The sequence below is a fragment of the Mesoplodon mirus genome, assembly GCF_964341445.2.
Source record: "Mesoplodon mirus genome assembly, chromosome: 2".
In the NCBI taxonomy this organism is placed as follows: Eukaryota; Metazoa; Chordata; class Mammalia; order Artiodactyla; family Ziphiidae; genus Mesoplodon; species Mesoplodon mirus.
Window position 1 is genome coordinate 125,835,314 of NC_138977.1, and position 20,031 is coordinate 125,855,344.

General features: G+C 60.6%; 1 protein-coding gene across 1 annotated transcript; it reads left to right on the forward strand.

Moving 5' to 3' along the window:
- The first annotated feature begins 940 nt into the window (after nt 1–940).
- On the forward strand, nt 941–2,849 carry ADRA2C (adrenoceptor alpha 2C). Its single transcript, XM_082608430.1, has one exon. The coding sequence runs from the start codon at nt 979–981 to the stop codon at nt 2,353–2,355; it is 1,377 nt and encodes a 458-aa protein (XP_082464556.1). The 5' UTR covers nt 941–978; the 3' UTR covers nt 2,356–2,849.
- The last annotated feature ends 17,182 nt before the right edge of the window (nt 2,850–20,031 follow it).

Below are 20,031 nucleotides of genomic sequence, written 5' to 3' on the forward strand. Positions count from 1 at the left end.
GAGGGGGCGCCCTCGCCAAGCGCGCGCGCCCCACGCCGCCGCCCGGGGCTCCTCCCCGGCGCCGCGCGGGCAGGTTCGCCGAGGCGGCCGCGGGCTCCGGCTCCCGGGCCCGCTCCCCCCGGGCCGGCGGCGCTGGCCTGCCCGCCAGGCCGCCCCCGCCCGTCCGCGCCCCGCCCCGCTGCGCAACTCTACCCAAGTTGGAAGCCGAGCCTGAGCGGCGACACTCGCGCCGAGCGCACGGCGGCGGCGCAGCTCCGGCGAGCCGAGGCAGGCGAGGCGGCGCCCGCACGGCCGAGCGCGGACCGCGGGGGGCGCCCGCGCCGGGAGCAGCGGGAGGAGGAGTCGGAGGAGGACGCACGGCGGCGCCGGCGCCCTGCCCGGGAAAGTAAAGTTGGAGCCGGAGGCGGCGCGCGGGCGCGGGGGCCCCAAGGAGCGGCGGCCCGCGCCCCGGCGCGCCGAGCCCTAGCCGGCCGGATGGGAGGCGGAGCGCCCGGGCCGCCGCTGCCGGTGTCTGCAGCCTGCGCCCCGGCCGCGCGCTGGGGCCGCCGGGCCGCCCGGGCACGCCCGTTTGGGCGCCGAGTCGCCGTGGGCTCGCGGCCGGGGCGCTCCCCGTGAGCGGGGCCAAGGGCGGGGCCGCGCGAGTACCCCGGGACCTGTCCCTTCCCCCCGCCGCCCCCCCGCCCCCCCGCCGCCGCCGCCGCCGCCGCCGCCGCCGCCGCGTCGCCGCTCTCTACGGGCGCCTCCTGCTCTGCACTTACGCGTGCGGCAGCGGCGGGGAGCCCGGCAGCCACGCTCTCGGGCGCGCCGCTCGCCCGCTGAGCCGCCACGGCCGAGGGCCGGCTGCGGGGTGCCGCGGTCCCCGGCGGGCGCGCCCGAGGAGCAGGCGGCGATGCGGGCGCCGACCCGGACTGGGGGGCGCCCGAGCTGGCGCAGCTGCGCCCCGGCTCCAGGCGGGACCGCGTAGCTTGCGGGAGGACCATGGCGTCCCCGGCGCTGGCGGCGGCGCTGGCGGCGGCGGCGGGCCCCAACGTGAGCGGCGTCGGCGAGGGGGGCAGCGGCGGGGCCGCCAACGCCTCGGGGGCTGCCTGGGGGCCGCCCCCGGGCCAGTACTCGGCGGGCGCCGTGGCGGGGCTAGCGGCCGTGGTGGGCTTCCTCATCGTCTTCACCGTGGTGGGCAACGTGCTGGTGGTGATCGCTGTGCTGACCAGCCGCGCGCTGCGTGCGCCGCAGAACCTCTTCCTGGTGTCACTGGCCTCGGCTGACATCCTGGTGGCCACGCTGGTCATGCCCTTCTCGCTGGCCAACGAGCTCATGGCCTACTGGTACTTCGGGCAGGTGTGGTGCGGCGTGTACCTGGCGCTCGACGTGCTCTTCTGCACCTCGTCCATTGTGCACCTGTGCGCCATCAGCCTGGACCGCTACTGGTCCGTGACGCAGGCTGTCGAGTACAACCTGAAGCGCACACCGCGCCGCGTCAAGGCCACCATCGTAGCCGTGTGGCTCATCTCGGCCGTCATCTCCTTCCCGCCGCTCGTCTCCCTCTACCGCCAGCCCGACGGCGCCGCCTACCCGCAGTGTGGCCTCAATGACGAGACCTGGTACATCTTGTCCTCCTGCATCGGCTCCTTCTTCGCGCCCTGCCTCATCATGGGCCTGGTCTACGCGCGCATCTACCGTGTGGCCAAGCTGCGCACGCGCACGCTTAGCGAGAAGCGCGAGCCCGCGGGCCCCGACGGCGCGTCCCCGACCACGGAGAACGGGCTTGGCGCGGGCGAAAACGGGCACTGCGCGACCTCGCGCCGCCCGCGCGCCGATGTGGAGCCGGAGGACAGCAGCGTGGCGTCCGAGAGGAGGCGGCGCCGAGGCGCGCTGCGGCGGGGCGGGCGGAGGCGCGCGAGCGGCGAGGGGGCCGCGGACGGCGAGGGGGCGGGGCCCGGGACGGGGACGGCCGAGCCTGGCGCGATGGCTGCTGCGAGGTCCCCGGCCCCTAGCTGGCGCCTGTCGCGCGCCAGCTCGCGTTCCGTCGAGTTCTTCCTGTCGCGCCGGCGCCGGGCGCGCAGCAGCGTGTGCCGCCGCAAGGTGGCCCAGGCGCGCGAGAAGCGCTTCACCTTCGTGCTGGCGGTGGTCATGGGCGTGTTTGTGCTCTGCTGGTTCCCTTTCTTCTTCAGCTACAGCCTGTACGGCATCTGCCGCGAGGCCTGCCAAGTGCCCGGCCCGCTCTTCAAGTTCTTCTTCTGGATCGGCTACTGCAACAGCTCGCTCAACCCGGTCATCTACACCGTCTTCAATCAGGACTTCCGGCGCTCTTTCAAGCACATCCTCTTCCGACGGAGGAGAAAGGGCTTCAGGCAGTGACCCGCGCACCCTACCCGGCGCAGAGACCCTGGACAGCTCCCAGCGGAGGGGGCGGGCAGGCGTGGCCTCCCAGGAGAAAGTGGGAGCAACTTTCCCAGGGACCCAGGGATGGATAGGCCTTCAGGGCGCAGGGGAGGGTGCCGCTCGGCCGGAGGGAGGGCTGAGAGACTGCAGGGTCCCCGGGGAGGGGGAAGGAGAGAGGGGAGACCCCTCTGCCTTCCCGTCTCAGCAAGGGGCTGCTTCTGGGGCTGCAGGCCCGGGTCCAACTCCGGGGGCCGCGCCAAGGTGTGTCTGTGAGGTAGCACACGCATCCTCCCAAGTTGGTGAGGAAGGAGCCTATCCTGTCCCCACCACAGGCCACCACCCCATCCCCCTTTGAGCAAGGGCTGACTTCCCAAGACCTCGCGGGGTGGTTTTTCTGGGGGAGGAAGGAGAGCACTGACCATCTTTGGTTACTAAAAGTATTTAAATGTTTGCCAAAAATGACTGACAGCCAAAACAACCAAACTCTTTTCTAAATAAACCTTTGTAATCTAAGTGGTGGGTGCAATAGTCAGTCCTTCAGACCCTCACCCTGCCCGACCTCCCGCCAAAGGTGGCAGGAGGGCACTCGAGGTCGCCAGATTCCATCCTCCCCTCTTGCATGAGGAGGGGGTCTTTGCTTAAGGGTGACTGTTTTACAGACTTACAAAATATATACTTAGAATTCTTGTGCTGTAACTGGCCGAGAGACCAAGGAAATCAAAAGGCTCTAAATTAACTCCAAATTTAGATGCTGGAGGGCTGTCCTCCCTTCATAACCCCCCCGCCCCCGATCTGAGTCTAGGCTTCCCCCAGTGCAGCCCAGCCTTGCCCCCTTGCTCAGCCCTCACCACCCCCAGGGAGTCCATGCTCACCCCGCACTAAGGCTTGAGGAGAGAAGGAGGGAGGGTCAAGTATCAGAGGGGGTCCCTCCCTGGCTCTTCCAGTCCTCATCACAGAGCCCAGAAGCTCCTAGGATAGCTGGGGGGAGGGGTAGGAACAGGACCCCTGAGACACACACATACATACACAAGCTTAGTGGGCTGGAGGGGCTTATGCCAGGGATCCCTGCTGTGACCGTCCAACCCTCCTGTCCCTCTCTGTGCCCCTCCTGGCCTTCCTGTATGTAACCCCTGCCTGCCAGCCCAGCTCTCTCCTGGATCACCACCCACCTGTCTTTGGCCTGGGGTGGCCATGGGTCTCTCTTTCGAGGAGAGGTCAGCCCTGGGTCCTGCATTTCAAGCCCCCGTGCCCTGAATCAGCAGGCCTCTCTCCTGGTCTGACTTGTCAGGGCTGTCCCTTGGAGAAGTCCTCCCTTGCAGCTGCCTGGCCTTATCACCCCAAGTTATGGGTCCTCAGGACACCCCAACTGGGAACAGCTCTCCCAGACTCGGGCAATGGTGGGGAAAGCAGTGGAGGAAACAGCCGGCCAAGGCCAATGGGAACATCCCTGACCTCCCACCAATGGGCAGGGGCCGGGACACGGTGTCCGTGTCATAGGCCCGGCTCTGTTGCAGGATTACTGAGCTAGCTCAGATAAACCCCTGCCATCTTGGGGCCTCAGCACCCTTCCGGTGAAGTGGGGCAGGGGCTGAAACCTCAGGCCCTGCCTGGCCTGTAGTCTGTGATCCAACTTGCCAGCTGAATGGGGGTGAGCAAAGAGGGGGAAATTTCCTTCAGAGAGAGCCTGGCTAACACTGGTATTGCCTCCCTGGTGCAATGGGGTAATGCCATACCCTCCCCCCAGCTCTTGGGGGATGAACCCCGGGACTCCAGCAGGATCACATAGCCTGGAACGCAGCCCACGGAAGAATGTCAGCAAACCTCCTTTCCCTTTCCTACTCCCGAGAATTTCACCTTCCAGGGCTGTGGCTGGGACTGCAGACGCCCGGTGCATTCAGCCAACAGATGTTCACCACTTCATCGTAACTGCTGCCTGGAGAGACTGTCTTTTCAGCTGGATAAACAGAGACAGAACCTGGCTTCTCACCCCACCTGTGGGAAACGGGCTAGTAGCCTTGCTCTGTCTCTGGCTCCATCGACGAAGCGGGGGCGCTGACGCCCCCGAGGGTGCCCGTGGGCGCTGACTGCTCCCAGCGCGGTCCGGGAGCCGTCGTGCAGGGGGATTTCTCTGGGGTACAGAGGAGAGGTCCGGACCTCTGCCCATCCTCGTCCAGCGGGTCCGTCCACTGCGCACCGTCACTTGCGCAGGGCTCTCCTCTCTTAGGCGCGTCTTCGTGTCTCCTCCACGGTGCCATCACTGTCAACCCCCATCTGTGGCTGAGGAAACGGAGGCCCAGAGCTGACCACCTGGGCCAGGACCCACAGGCGTGAAGGGGCAGAGCCAGCCACGAGCCCAGAAACGCCCAGGTCAGGAGAGCTGTGCCCCGAGCACCCCGGCTCCACTCCTATGAGCACCGGCGATCTCTGGACCTCGCTGATGGAGAAGCGTTGTACACAGCCGCCTTCCTGCCTCAGCCTTCCCCTTGGCTCTCGGGAGATTTCCAGCAAAATAAGAAAAACACCCATGACGAGATTAAGGAGGGCAGGGCCCCAAGCAGGGGGTCAGCGCTGCCCCCAGCTGGCCGGAGCCCACCGCTGATGTAGCTTCCACAGACACGTGTAGATATACATTCTTATAAATTAATTCCTGTATTTTTAAAATTCAGTTGCTGAGTTTGTAGAAAAGGGGGAAAAGAATAATCCAATATTCTGTTACAGCTCAGTATGGAATTCAAAAAAAAAAAAAAAGAAAAACACTTGGAGCAGGCAGAATAGAATTGTTAACACTTTAGAAGGGCAGCTCCAGTCTTTGAATCCTGCCCCCAACTCTGGGGGTGGGGGCTGAGGGATGGGAGAAAACTCGTTGCCGAGGCACTTGCTGGCGAGGAAGCGGTCCTTCCCGGCTGTGCTGGCAGCCGGCTATATTTTTATATCGCATCCGTCGGCAGGGCTCAGATATTCCAGCGCAGCCTCAGATCAAAACACTTGGTGCCTGCAGGCCCATCTTGAGTCTGGTTGGGCAGCTGCGGTGCTTTGCTGAGCCGAACCCCGGCCTCCAGTCCCCTGCAGCCCCCCACAGCCCTCCTCACGCAAGGGGGAGGCAGAAGGCAGCCCGGCTGAAGATGCCCTGCACCCTGCCAGGCAGGGGGGTGCGAGTTCTGCGTTAGTAGAAGCCCTGCTCATTGGGGCTGGGGAGTAGAGGAGAATTGCGAGACCCTCACCGGGGACCCGAGTCCCTGCTCTGGGTCTGCCACGAGCACGGCCAGGGGACCTCAGCATGCGCCCCGCCCCGCACACCAAACAGAAGGTCAGCCTCCCATTTGACCAGCTGGACTGTTGAGATCATCAAATGCAGCTGGGTTGAGGGTGAGGGTTAGGGGTTTGGATGGTAGAAACATCCAGTTTGCCTGAGAGGGACCCGGCAGGCACCCTAGGTCTGCCCTCTGCATGACCCCCACCCCATCTCCCACCACCTGGAAACAGGGTGTACATCCTCTCCTGGCTGGGTGGGGGCACGCATGTGAGAGGGTCCGTGACCTCCAGGCGGGGCACAGTGCCTCTGAAATCTGCCCAGGGAGCAGGGTCAACTGCTAACCGCAAGCCAAAGGAAAGCCCTGGGGACCAAATGCATTTCTTCCTGCCAGAAGGATTTATGGCTGCTCCCAGTAAAAGCCTTGGGCACAATGGGATCGTTATGTCAGGATAAGGGATTGCCATGTAGGGCGGAGAGGGAGCGCTGGCCCAGAAAGCCCCGTTTAAGGGCATCTGCTCTCCTGGCTGAGCACAAAATGTGCCCTGAGCTGCCTGGCAGTGACAGAGAGGAAGGAAACAGGATGTACACCTGCTGTCTGCTGCCAGGTTGATAGGAGAAGCAGGGACCAGTGGGCCAGCCTCCGGAAGACCACCTGTAAGACTGCCTGTGCCGGGTGCCATCCTGCAGGCCACTGTGCTTGGGGGTGTGTGCCTGTAAGGGTGGGGACTTTGGGGACCACGCAGAACCCTAGGGGGGCATTCACACCATAGTCCCTGTTGGGGTGGGGGAATGGCCAGTTCCCAGCCCCCTGGATCCAGCCTCCATCACCAGATGCACCAGACAAGGCCACTTCCTATTCATCCCACCAACCCCGAGCCTGCGCCTCCCTGGACCCGGCCCTGGCTCAGAGCTGCAAGGGCTGAGGGTCAGGGCAGTCATGGGGGAGGGGCCTGCCTGGGGTCCGGGACTGTGGCCTTCTCACCCCAGTGGCAGAGTGAGCCTTCGGGACCACAAAGCCGACCTGGTACAAGTCCCCCATCCAATCAAGCCCATGCTCTACCGGCTTTCAGGCTGGCGCTCACCCATCCCAGGCCCCCGCTTTGTTTATTCTCTGCTTTTGCCAGGAGTGCCTTTCCCATCTTTTCCTGAGCTCTTCTCATAGGCCCTGTGAGACTCAGATCAGGCTTCATCCCCAGAAAACCTTTGGGAGCTTCCTCCAACACCCCACCCTCCCCAGCTGCAGGTCCTCAAGCCTGGCTGGGCATGGCCCCTCCCCTTAGCGCAGGGAGCTCGGCATGGGTTGGGGGTGGGATGGGGGCAGAGAGACTCTGAACGCGGGGACAGTGTGTCATTCTGGCCAGGGGAACGGCCAAGCAGGCCTCCCTCGGGGATGCAGGGCTGTCCTTCCTCTCCCACGACGAAGCCCCCAAGGATCATCCCTGGACGCCAAACTGGAGAGCCGCCCAGGGCATGTCCACCATGCCAGGACACTGTGTCCCAGGCCGTGCAGGGGGTGCTGAAGTGGACACCCTACGTCCGCTCTCGGGCTGTTGGGGAGAAATTTCGAGCAGCAAAGGCAGGAGAACTGGCGGCAGCTCGGGCCCCAGCTCACAGGCTGGGCTTTGGGGCTGCGGGGGACCTTCCGCTGCATGTGCAGGCCCGACTGCTGCAGCCGTCTGTTCAAATATTGGTGGGCGGGTTTTTCCCCCCATTCAATTAGCTCTTAACTGACTGTGCAGCAGCTTTGAAAACAGAAGAATCTTCATGCAGCCTTTGGGGGTGGGGCTGGGCTCCTCGGAGAGCTCTGGGTAGAAGTTACCCGACGGGTGTTCCGGTTCAGTAGCCCCCCCCATTTTACAGAGGGGCCCAGAGAGGGGAGTCGTTACAGAGAACGATTGTGAACCTGGCAGCCAGTGTTTGCTATGTGCCTTCTGCTTGCCAGCTTTGGGCTGGGGCTCTGAGTGTTTGCTTTTCAGGATTCTGCCAGGTGGACGTGGATGGTCCCATTTTACAGACTAGAAAACTGAGCTCTGGAGAGGGTATGCCGTGATGAGACGCTGCCTTGAAGCCAGACGCTGGGCTGTTCGCGTTACTCCCCCCACCTTGTTGAAGCCCCCCCAAGCCCTCCAAGTAGATGTTAATTAGCCTCATTTCACAGAAGAGAAAACCAAGTCTTTGGTGTTCTGTGCACAGAATCGGCCTTTGAGTTATTTTTCCATCCTTTTCCACTGGGAACAACCCTTAGGTTAAATGTTACACCGATAAGACCTGACAGGGCCCAGGAATTACACATCTCTGGTGTCGCTTCCTTATTTTTGATGTAATCCACTCTCTGAAACCTCAGCTACTACATAAAAACCACCACGTCCCTATCCCTTCATCATGTGAATAAGGGGCTGGCTTTGTTTTTATTCTGTTGGCTTAGAAATGATTCTGAATAATGAACCCGCTTTTCAAGATCACCCCACCCAGGATATAAAATGCCAAAATGTTTGTGGTGAAAAATAATTCAGTTACCCGTTTCCTAGAGTGTGCAGCCATCGCAAATCGAATTGAAAGCAAAGTCAGTCCTCTTTTAATTGGTTCAAATGAAACTGTTATTCAAACTTGGATTGTTGTTGTTCCTTTCCGCAAGGATTCAAGTAGCAGCAAAACAATGGAGTGATTCTCTCACTTTGGGCATTGCTCTGTAATCGACAGGGCCCAGCAGCCTCGAGTCCAGGCCCTCGCAGCCGGGGTGGGATTTGCCCATCACGGCCCTGGGTCACTGCAAACATGCCTGGAGTCTGGTCCCGTGCCTGGAGCGGGGTAGGAGTCCCCGGGTGGCTAAGGCTGGGCGTGCAGTGTGATGCCAGGCTTCCTGAGACCCCCGTTGGGCTTGGGACCCAACTGAGCTGTGTGATCCCTGAGCCTCAGTTTCCTCCTCTGGAAAGTGGGCACAACCCACAGTGTCCCCCCTTCTGTGGAGAGCCAGTGAGGACCTGGAGACCCCGGTGACAACTGAACCGCGCAGGGGTCGAGAGCCTGCTCGGCCGGGCATTTCCCTTGGGCAGATCTTGCCCGGCTTTAGCCCCACAAGCTTTTCCCACTGGGTTCTGGGGGCTGGCCATCGGAGGAGGTGAGTGGCTTCCGAAGCCCTGGGCACGGGGTGGGGGGTGGCAGGTTCACGGGCCCTCCTCTCCAGTGTTGGGACTAGCCCATCAGTGGCGGGGAGAGGTCCTTGGATGGCAGGGGCTCTGGCCCTTTCGCAGGACAGAAGGGGGTGTTCAGGCCGGGCCACTGACCTCCTCCAGGGCTTGTGGGCAATTGGAGCTCAAAGCACTCAGAGACTACCTAGACTCATTTTACTGATGGGGAAACTGAGGCTCGGAGAGGATCAAGCACTGGTCTAAGGCCACTCGTCCACTCAGGGGCAGAGTCCAGGCCATGGGGTCGTCCTCCTCCCAGCTCCCCTGTTGGCTCCCTAAATAATCACAAAGCCACAGAGGGGAGGACAGCGGGGGCTTGGAGGGACAACCTGCCTGACCTCACTCTGTCCCCTTTGTGTTTGGGGCCATGAGGCCACAGCAGGAAGACGTGGGTGGAACAGCACAGGCTTTGGGATGGAGGACACCCATAGGTCCCACCTCCCTGCCCCCAGATGGTCTCCTCACCCTGGGGTTGCTCATCCCCTCCCTCCTACATACCTCCACTGATGGAGAGCTCACTACTTTCCCAAGACAATCCAGTCCTTATAAGCACTGCCCTGACCTTTTCGAGTTTTCCATTTCAGGAAGGGGGAAACTTCCACCCTGAACTTTCAACCCTAGACCTTAGGATAAAATTCCAAGGAAATCTGGGAGTCACAAGAACTCCAGCCAACCTTGCATATATGTCTTTCCCCCTCTCCCCTGTTTTCTTTAAACCTGTTTTTGTGCCCATGCTGTGGCCAGAGCAGGCCTGGGAGGTAGGAAGACAGCTCACTGGGCTATCCCCCACTAAGCCACCAGGGAGTGCAGCCTGCGGGACACCAGGGGTCGGGACCCTGGGGAGGAGCTGGCTTGCCTGTCAGTGGGCTCAATGCCAGGCAGCTGAGCAGCTGGGGTGGACAGGGGGCCGGGAGGCCTGAGGAAGCCCTGAGCGGGGGTCATCTGGGTGTCACAGGTGGGTTCCCCTGGGCATCAGAGATGGGGTCCCCTGGGTGTCAGAGATGGATTTACTGGAGGCAGTGCCAACTACATACTTCGTGGGCTTGGCGTAAGAAGCCAATGTGGGGTCCCAACTGGGGGATGGGGAGGCCACCCCTTAAGGAATTATGACCTCAAAGCTTTGTATGCTCAGTACCCTTATGGGGGCGGGCAGGGGCCCTCACCAAGGCACCTTTGCCAGCCGGGACAGGGTGACCTCTCCCTGCCTGCCCTGAGATGCTGCAGGACACCCACCAGCCACCGCCCTCCCACTGCCCTCACCCAGAGCCCCTCCAGGGGTTGAGGGTGACAGGGTGGGAGAGGGCAGTGGGCAGCAGGAACCCATCCTGGGGAGACGGAGGGAGGGGGGCACACACAGGCACGGAGCCCCCGTCATCCCAGAGGACCTCACACAAATGCAACTTCAAAGACAGTTAAGACGGTGACCACAGAGCATTGACCCCCCAGCTGGGCCCTTTGGGGCCCTCCAAACTCAGGCCCAGTGGGACATGCTGGCCACACGGCAGGAGCATAACAGGGCTTTTCTCTGAAGGTGGCAGAAAATCCAGATCTGACGCTAATTCCAGCAGGACTTTGTTTCAAATGACCCAGATCTGTGAGGCACCTGCAGTCACTCTGCCTCTGGAGCTCTGGCTGAGGTCACTGGGGGTGGAGGGGCATTCATTCATTCATTCATTTGTGGGTCCATCCAGTCGCCCATTTCACTCATTCAAGAAGCATTTATGCAACTCCAGCTGCACGTGGGCATGTGGGGGAAATGCCAGTGAGATCCTATAAGAACTCAATGCCCTCCTGTAACGATGATTGCCATGATGGCAAAAACAATGCACACTGATCATCATTCCTTTAAAAAACATCTGCTGTGGGCTTCCCTGGTGGCACAGTGGTTGAGAGTCCTCCTGCCGATGCAGGGGACATGGGTTCGTGCCCCGGTCCGGGAAGATCCCACATGCCGCAGAGCAGCTGGGCCCGTGAGCCATGGCCGCTGAGCCTGCGCATCCGGAGCCTGTGCTCTGCAACGGGAGAGGCCACAACAGTGAGAGGCCCGCATACCGCAAAAAAAAAAAAAAAAAAAAGCATCTGCTGAGAGCCCACAGCCCACCTGGAACCAGGTTAGCAAAATAAAGATACCACCCCTGCCGCCATGGAGTTTGCAGTCTTTGGGAGGACCGTCAGTGGCCACAGAACCACTCAAGCAAATATAACATTACAAAGTGTGTTGTGCGGTGTGCCGGTGACCTGACACTGGGGTGAGTGGTGGGGCTAGGGGACCAGCTGAGGGTGAGCAGCCTCCTCCTGGCATGTCTGTTTGGGACACAGTCCTACTTGTAGATGGAACAGCTGGAGCACGTGCTCTGGGGTTGGACCTGTATCAGTGTCCTGGGGCTGCCATAACTCGGCACCCCAGACGGGGGCTTAAACAGAAGAAATGTATTTCCTCACAGTCCTGGAGGCTGGGAGTCTGGGATAAAGGTGTCCGCATGATGGATTCCTCCCGAGGCCTCTCTCCTTGGCGTGTAGATGGCTGTCTTCTCCCTGTGTCCTCACGTGGTCACCCCTTTGTGTCCTAATCTCCTCTTATTATAAGGGCACCAGTCAAATTGCATCAAGGCTCACCCTAAAGCCCTCATTTTCCCTTCATTAGCTCTGTAAAGGCCTTCTCTCCACATACAGTCACATTCTGAGGTTCTGGGGGCTCGGGCTTCAACACATGAATTCGAGGAGACACAGCTCCTGAGTTCATTTCTGGACTGCACACGTGGCATGTGACGTGGGCAAGTTCCCATGCTCTCCTGCCTTGGTTTCCCCTCCTGTAGCCCAAGGACTGTTTACCCCCGTCTCATGGGGGTCCCAGAAAGCACTAGAAGAGTGCCCTGGGCTTGGCCTGCCCTCAGGGGAGGTCAGGCTCCCAGGGCGGTTGCTCTCAGTCTGCACACCAACCCTGAATGGGTGGGGTCCTTGGAGCGCTTCAGGCAACCCCCCAAGGACTCGCAGCCTGATCGAGGCAGGGCCGGGAAATCCCATGTTCACATTCCTGGGCTGGTAGGAAACCGGCGGGCCTCGGAAATGGCCACCAAGCCAAAGAGGCCCATTGTGTGTGGAGCTGTGCTCTGCAGCCACCACCTCTGTGACCCCCAGGAGGTTAAAAAAAATGTTTATAGCAGCTTTATTCATAATAGCCCCAAACCGGAAACTATTCCAAAATCCATCCGCTGGTAAGTGGATAAATAAACTGTGATGCATCCAAGCAGTGGAAAACTATTCAGCAGTACAAAGGGACAAGCTCCGGACGTGTGCAAAACAAGGTGGCTCTCTAACGCCTTATGTAAGAGAAGGAAGGCAGACTCAAAAGGCCAGACTCTAGGGTTCCATTCACACGATTTTTTAAAATAGACTTTATATTCTAGAGCAGTTTTAGGGTCATAACGTGATTGAGCACAAAGCACAGCGAGTTCCCAGATGCCCCTTGAGCACCGGCTAACTTCTCCAAGGGAGGTTCTCCATCTGTAAAAGGAGAGACAGACGTGGATCCAGCAGCGAGAGTGGGAATTCCACCAGGTAGTCTTTGGAAACTTACAAGTGCCACGCCCAGGGCCAGGGTCGTTCTCAGAGGCTCGATAAGCACTTAGTGGAGGTGGCTGGCTGGCCGGGCCCCAGGGCTTATAGATGGTGGAAGAGGCAGGCTCCCGAGGGTTCTGGAAAGGTGCCCCAAGCCAGGTTGGTCAGAGCCGAGGAGGAGGGATCCTTCAGCCCTACTTGGCCTCCTGCGGAGTTTATCATTTGTTATAATGATGGAAAACTACCAGCTTGTCCTCGAGGCTCCAGCAGGAGCCAGGCTCTTATATCCCATCAGCAACCGGGGAGGCCAGGAGAGCTGGCTAGAAGACGGGGCCCTTTCTGCTCCTGGAGTGCCAGGGCAGCGTTGCAGCACATGACCCCTGGCAGCTGCCACTATCCGTAAAGGCTAGACTCTTGCCAGGTCCCCACCCAGCTGGGCTGCAGGCAGATGCCAGGAGCCTGGAGCATGGGATGGCCTGTCCTCAGGGATGGGGCTCAAGTCCTGGCTGTCACCTCCCCGCTGTGTTGGTACCTTCCTTCACCTCTCCGAATGAAGCTCTCCAACTAGGGTGTTTCTTCAGCACCTACCACCTGCCAGTGGCACAGAGACCAACAACTCCCCCAGGTGCCAGGGAGGCTGAGACTTGAGCAAATGAGAGGCCCACCCTGGGCTGCTCGACTCTGAAGCTGGGGTTTGAACCCCGATCCCAGGGCCCGTGCTCCTGTGTGAGGTGCACCAGGAGCCCTGCCGCTCCGGATGATCTACTCGAGAAGCAGGAGACGCCCCTTCCCCTGGCTCCCTCAGTCTCCCAGCTCCCAGCGGAGCTACTGGCTTTGGGGGGCCCCAGGCGGAGGCCGCAGGAATTTCTGTCCCACAGATCTGCGTCCCTGAGTCGCACGCCACCTGCGGCTCAGAGTTGGGGCCTCAGCAATGGGGTGTCTCAGAGCAAAGGGATGAAGAGCTGGGGACACAGTTCCTTCCGGGAACTCATAGTTCCAGTGCTCTGGGCCTGCACTGGGGCCCGGTGAACACGTGGCCGACCGCCAGCTGGGAAACACATTTCAGTGTGAGCCACGGCTCAGCAAACGTTTTCTCAGGCCTCTGCTGTGCATCAGGCTGGGGGAGGGAAGAGCATTGGAGGGTGACTGGTGGGGGGATCCGAGGACACTACCAGACAAAACAGCCCCCGCCCCCGCCAGCAGCCAGAGTGAAACCCATTCACATCAGCTTAAGAAGAGAAAGCTCGAGCGGAGGGGTGTACCCGCATCAGGTGCGGATGTCACCAGGTCTGTCCCTTCCCATCTCCCTCTCTGCTTGCCCGCCTTCTCCTGAGAGCCCCCCCCTGGGTGACAGGATGTCCTCCCAGCTCAGCAGGGAGGATCAGGTCCCATGCCTAGCCCAGAAGCCCGGAAGGGGATCAGCTCCACTTGACCACCTGGACTCAAGGTGGGAATGGAGATAATTTTGCCCAAAAAAGTCAAGTGTTCTGGCCGGGAGGGCAACGGGCAGTGTGTGGATGTAAGGCAGCCCCACGAGGGCCCCTGCTTTGCCACTTTCTCCCTGAAGACCCTCTAGCCTCTGGGCAGCAGTAGGCTGGTCACTGGCTGGGCCTTAGATGTCCTTGTCCTGCAGAGAGCTCCCTTCCTTCTCCCCCAGCTGGTGCACCCCTCAAGGGCAGGCATCTGTGCCCCTGGGAGTATTGAGCTGTTTCTGCTGTGATGAAAGGTAAACCAGCCTCTGGTCCACTTTGCGTCTTTACCTGGAGAAAGTCCCTCCTTAGACCACACTGGTGGGTCCCTGGTGGCAGGGCTGTCCTCTGCCCAAGACCCCCCCTGAGGCCCCTCCTGGAGTGACCCCTCCCCAGGGCTGGGCCCGCACCTCAGCCCCACTCTGATCTCTCTCCGCACGGGGGCCGAGGCTTTGCTTGGCCCTGGGACGGGACTGCAGCTGCTGGAGGCTGGGCTCCCAGCCACAAAGCCTGTCAGAGGCCCACTCTGTCCCCAGTCCCCAGTCCCCAGTCTGGGAAAATCCAGACCACCCTGAATGAGCCCCCGCTGGGCTGCTAACCCCAGGTCCCCAGACGATGCGTGGCTCTGAGCAGCGGCATCCTGGTGGGGCCACAACCACTGCCCAACGGTTCGTGTTCGTCCGTAATGAACAGCTTTCATTTAAACTCTGAGAAGGCGCCAGAGTCGATGCCCTGCTGCCCCCCATGCGGAGCATCCATGCTCCCTGGAACCTTGTACGCCCAGCAGAGCACTTTTTCAACTATTTTTGTTAAGTGTGGTAAAATACACATAACATAAACTTTACCGTCTTCAGCATTTTTTTAAAAGATTTTTTTTGACACGGACCATTTTTAAAGTCTTTATTGAAGGTGTTACAATATTGCTTCTGGGGTTTTTTTTGGGTTTTTTTTATGTGTTGGTTTTTTGGCCGCGAGGAGTATGGGATCTTAGCTCCCCGACCAGGGATTGAACCCACACCCCCTGCATTGGAAGGTGAAGTCTTAACCACTGGACCACCAGGGATGTCCTGTCCTCATCATTTTTAAGTGATAGTTCAGTGGCATTAAGTGCATTCACATCGTTGTGTGGCCATCACCACCATCCGTCCCCAGAACTCTTCATCTTGTAAAACTGAAACTCTGCCCCCCTCCAACTCTGACTCCCCTGCCCGCCATCCCTGGCAACCACCTGATAACTTCTGTCTTTATGATTCTGACTAGTCTAAGCAAGGCTAAGGTTTTGTTGTTATTGTTTTGAGCCAAGGAGGAGAGTTCCAAGAAGCCAAAATTTGTGCTGATCCATATGTCACAGCTGTTCTTGCAATGTCCCCACCAGAAGGTTTCCAGATGCTTTTGCATACCTCTAATGACCGGGTGCTCACTCCATCCTGGCGCGGCCCATCGCTGAGACTAAAGGAGAGGGAACAGCAAGGGTCAAGACGACGGGCTCCCCTCCTTCTCTTCACGGATCCAACAAGCGTTTGCTGAGCTCCTATGATGTGCCAGGCCCTGCGCCAGGGCTGGGACACATGAGCTCAAGGCAACTGCTTTCGGGGAGGGGTCTGGCCCTCAGCAGTGAGTGAGCAGCACCCACTCAGGGGCCCGGGCTGCTGGGCTCTGACTTGCCCACTGTGGGCACCATTCCACGGCCCACTTGTCGATTCTGGTCATTTCTCAGGAGTGCTGGGTCACTTCTGGTCCTCCGAGAAGCACATGGGAAGGGGCATTCCATGTGTGGGATTGAGGGAATCGCTGATGGAGGGGAGGGAGCAGCTGATGGGTGGCTTGAGCAAGGACTGCGGGCAGGAGACACGCACTGGGCAGGCTGGCTCTGGAACCACCAGCACGACACCCAGATTGGGGTCAGTGCTTCAGATGCGGTGGCTCAAAGGAATCAGGGTCTCAGGGACCCGGGGGAACCCTGCACGAGAGCGGGACCAAAGTCCCCGCTTTACAGAAGAGTGGGAATCAGGAGGCAGGTCCTGTTCCAGCTGGGACACAGACACGGGGGTGGGAACCTCTCTCAACACCACGCACGTCCACGGCAGTACAGAGGGCTGGGCCCACTGAGCGTGCACATCCTGCGCCCTGTCAGGACCACCCAGCTCTGAGTTTAATGAGAAAAGACCCCATTAAACAAACACGAGGAGCATATATGGCTCTGGTGCAGCAACTCGGCACCTCCCTGCCCGGCTCCTGGAAGGACGGGGCCCGAGCAACTGACCTGATGGACCAGAGGCTCGAAGAGGGCTGCCCTGGTCAGATGGTTCTCAGGGTGCACAGGGCCAGCCTAGGGCTGGATGCGGATGGGAGTTCCGTGCGGCCGGGGATAGACCAGGTAAACATGTGAAAGAATGAGTGAGTGAGCGAATGAATGAGTGACTGGGGGACACTTCGGGGCCTGTGGTTAGAGATGTGCCGGCCTCCGGCTGAGCCCCCTGCCTGCCCTCCCTCTGCCCCCTTCCCTCATTTCTACCTCTTCCCAGGGGCCTGGGGTGTCCTGAGCCCCCCTCACTGCAGGGAGATGCGGCCCAAGGGAGCGTGGAGAGGCAAGCCGGGTTCTGTCTGGCTTGCTGCGCACTTGCGCAGGCAGGAGATGGGCAGAGAGCGTGCGCAGTCCCGCTGGGTAAAGCCTGGGGGGGCCTGTCTTCGGCTCATGGACACAGCGGGGAGCAGGCACGTGGGGACACAGGCTTCACGGGACAGCGTGTTGGGAGGAGGAGGGAGAGCCTGGGGCAGGCGGCCCCTCGGGGCAGCGCTGGCCCCATGTTGGTCCGCAGCCCCTGGGATGGGCCTGGGGGCGCAGCACCGCACTCTCAGCTCCCCTGATGCAGCTCAGAAGTGAATAATAAAAGCTTTTTTGTTGCCTTTCCAGCCCAGGCAGAATCAATACATTCTGGAAACATGAGAACAGCTGACCTCTGAGATTTCTAGCACAACTTCAAAGTTTGGTCTGGGCTCCGGCTCAGGGCTGGGGGTCAAGTCTGGAAGTGCTGGGAAGCCCCCCGTGCACTGGGCCCCATTCCGGGCTTCGGCAGGGGCAAGGGGTCGAGAGGAGACCCACTTGGGCTTCCCGAGGGCCAGGCCTGCTGAGGGCGGATCCAAGCAGGCTGTGTAGATGAGCCACTCCCTGTGGGCTGTGCTATGGCCTCGAGGCTTTGGAGAATCCTCAGCCCCCTCCCTGCCCCCAAGGGTCGGTGGGCGGGGCTGGGCCCCCGAGACCCAGGCGCTGGGAGGGGCCGCTCCCGATGCCCTTGGCTCCACTCTGCTTCTTGCTCGGCTCCCCTGCTGGCACTCGGGTCACCGTGGCCCCGCCGTGCCAGGGAGCTCTCGGAGGCCGCAGGAAGCAGACACAACAGGTGCCAGAGCTGGTGGCGGGCAGCCCCGCTGTGGCCAAAACCACCCATCTCTAGGCCTGTGGGGCCTACCCCTGGACCGCACAGCCACCGTGGAGGCCCGGGGGGCCGGAGATTGGTCAGGGGGTTCTGCTGAGCCTTCCTAGAAATGGTGCCGTTTGGCCTGAGTTTTGCAAAATGTGTGAACGTCTCTGGAAAGCCCAAGTCTGCAGGCTGCTGGGTCTCCCGGGAAGGACGTCTGGGGAGTCCCAGAGGACAGGCCATTCAGCACCCTGCAGCCTCTGTGGCAGACACGCCCGTGGTGGACGTGCTGGGCCGGACAGGCTGGGTCCGTCTTGGGAGCAGGGAGGCGGCGGAGACAGCGCAGCACTGACCCTGCGCTCCTCGCAGGCTGGGCTCCGGCCCTCCCCAGTGGTGTCTGACGCAGCCCCCTGCCCCCAGTGCTGGCTCTCCCGTGGTGGGTCCTGCCCCTCTGAGAGCCTCCCTACACTGGGGGCCCCGCACCCTCCCTGCCCCCGCCTTCTGGGCACCCCTCCTGGGTGTCAAGATGGCCCCCCGACGAGATAGGCCCTAGACGGAGCTCTTGGTCCCCCCCACCCCCAGCAGCTGCTGCCCCAGCACGCGGTGTGTCCCCTTCTTCTCACGACCCTCGTGTCCAGTCCCCGGTTCTAACAGCGATGTAGGGGGCCAGCGCAGGGCTTTGCCGACGGGTCGGTCGTGGGTCTGAGGGCAGTGTGGAGGGGTCTCGCGGAGGGCAGGCTCAGCAGTGGGACGCGGGCAGACTCGTGTGGCATGTCAGGGAGAAGGTGGCCGCCAGGCATGCAAGGTTAATGCGAGGAAGGGGTGGGCTGCCCGCGCACCTGTGTGAGCCGCAGGCACGGCGGGCAGCGGGGGTCCCGGCAGCTGGGTCCCTGCGGCAGACAGGGCAGCACAGGCGCCGCATCTCGGGGCTCAGCCAGACGGCGACCTGGAGGGTCCGTACGTCCGTGACCACACGAGCCTGTGAGGCCAGCACTGTTGACCAGTGTGGACACTGAGGCCGGGAGATGGGACATGCTTGCTCGTGGTCACCGAGGGAGGGGTCCCAGACCCCGGAACTTCCCATCGTCCTTTACAGGAGCTGCCTGTGCACGGAGGGGACCCCAAACATGTGGACCAATTAACTAGGATGAAAGGAGAAGCCCCCCAAAAATAGGTGTGAGGGGGCAGCAGGGCGGCTGGGCTGTCCACCACAGCCGAGTCGCCGGCCCCTCTTGACCTCAAGGTCTCAGAACAAGCCTTTCTGAAGAGCACCTGATCCTGCCTTCATCCAGCCGGGGTCAGGCCTTGATGGTGGTTTTGGGGGGCGGCTCTTTCTCGGACATCCCGCCTCTCCAATTTCAACAGGAAATGAGACTGTTACAGGACATACAGGATGGTAGCTGTGGATTTCAGCTCAGATGAGGCCTGAATGCACGTGCACACGTGTGTTGGAGAACCTGTGCAGGCATGCGGGCCTCTCACGTGTGTGTGCATGGTGTCCCGGTGGGCGTGCATGTAGGTGCAGACATGTCTTTTGATACGTTCATATAAATGAAGCGTTTCCTTAGGTTATGTATCCAGAGGTAAGATGCAGGCAGCATTTTAAGTTTCTCTTTTCTCAAAATGACCAAAACAAACACTTCTGTCCTCTGCCAACCAACTGCAGAGTGTTTGCATCGCCCAAACGGAGCCCGACCGTGAGGGGGACCTCACTAACTTCCCAGCGCAGTAGACCCAACTGCCCTCTGCCGGCGAATGTGTGCTCTCCCAATTTTTCGGATTTTTCCCAAGTGTCTGGCATCTGCGTCCACAGGCATCCCGTGGTGCTCTCCATTCTTGCCTCCCGCCCTCCTCATCCCTCTCCTTTCCCTGTATATGGATGAATTCTTTGTTTCTTTGGTTTACAGAGAAGCAGTGTCAGATCAACCCCTCTTCTGAGACCAGCTGGGCCAGCGCCACCTCTGCAGGGTGAGAAGATCCAGAGAAAACCGTTCCCTTTGTCCCTGACTTTTCATGGCTCTACAATCAGTTTAAAAATAATGTCACGGGGACTTCCCTGGTGGTCCAGTGGTTGAGTCCACGCTTCCAGTGCAGGGGGCGCACCTTTGATCCCTGGTTGGGGAACTAAGATCCCACGTGCCGTGCGGCGTGGCCAAGAGTAAAAATAATAACAGTAATGTCACGGGCCGCTGTGATGGAAGAGGAGTTAGGCCGGGTTGTTCAGTAGGTTTCCAATTCCACGCCCAGGAATCTGAGGCTGCATCTGGGGTCTGTGGGGGAACGTGATCGTAATCGACTAGTGATGTCTGCCGAGGGCAGGGGTAGGAAGTGGAGGGAGGGAGAGAGGGGTCCTGGAAGCCAGGCAAGGAGGGAGTGGTGTCTGAGAACACCGGACTCAGGGGTGGTGCCTCAGTGCCTTTGCACTTGCTGCTCCCTCCACCTGGAGCGCTGTCCCTCACCCTGTGACCTCACTCATCCTTCACTGTGCAGCTCAAGTGGGTCCTTCCACCTGCCACCGCCTCAACCATCCCGTCCCCAGAAGACACCAGGCCCCTGGACCCTTACTACTCTGTCTCCACTGTGTCTGCCCTACACCCCTGCTGGACAGGGGCCCTATTGGTATGTCTTGGTGCCCAGTGTCCTCCAAGGAGTCTGGCACCAACCAGGGGTGCCGGGGGCTGGGGGTGTGGGCAAGCCCTCGGGGGTGGGAGGGAGCCTCAAATTCTGACCCAAGGGAGGAAAGAGGGAGGAGGAGACAGAGGTGGGAG

What these genes read in the sequence shown, in the direction of transcription:
- ADRA2C (XM_082608430.1), top strand. Translation starts at nt 979, where the DNA reads ATGGCGTCCCCGGCGCTGGCGGCGGCGCTGGCGGCGGCGGCGGGCCCC.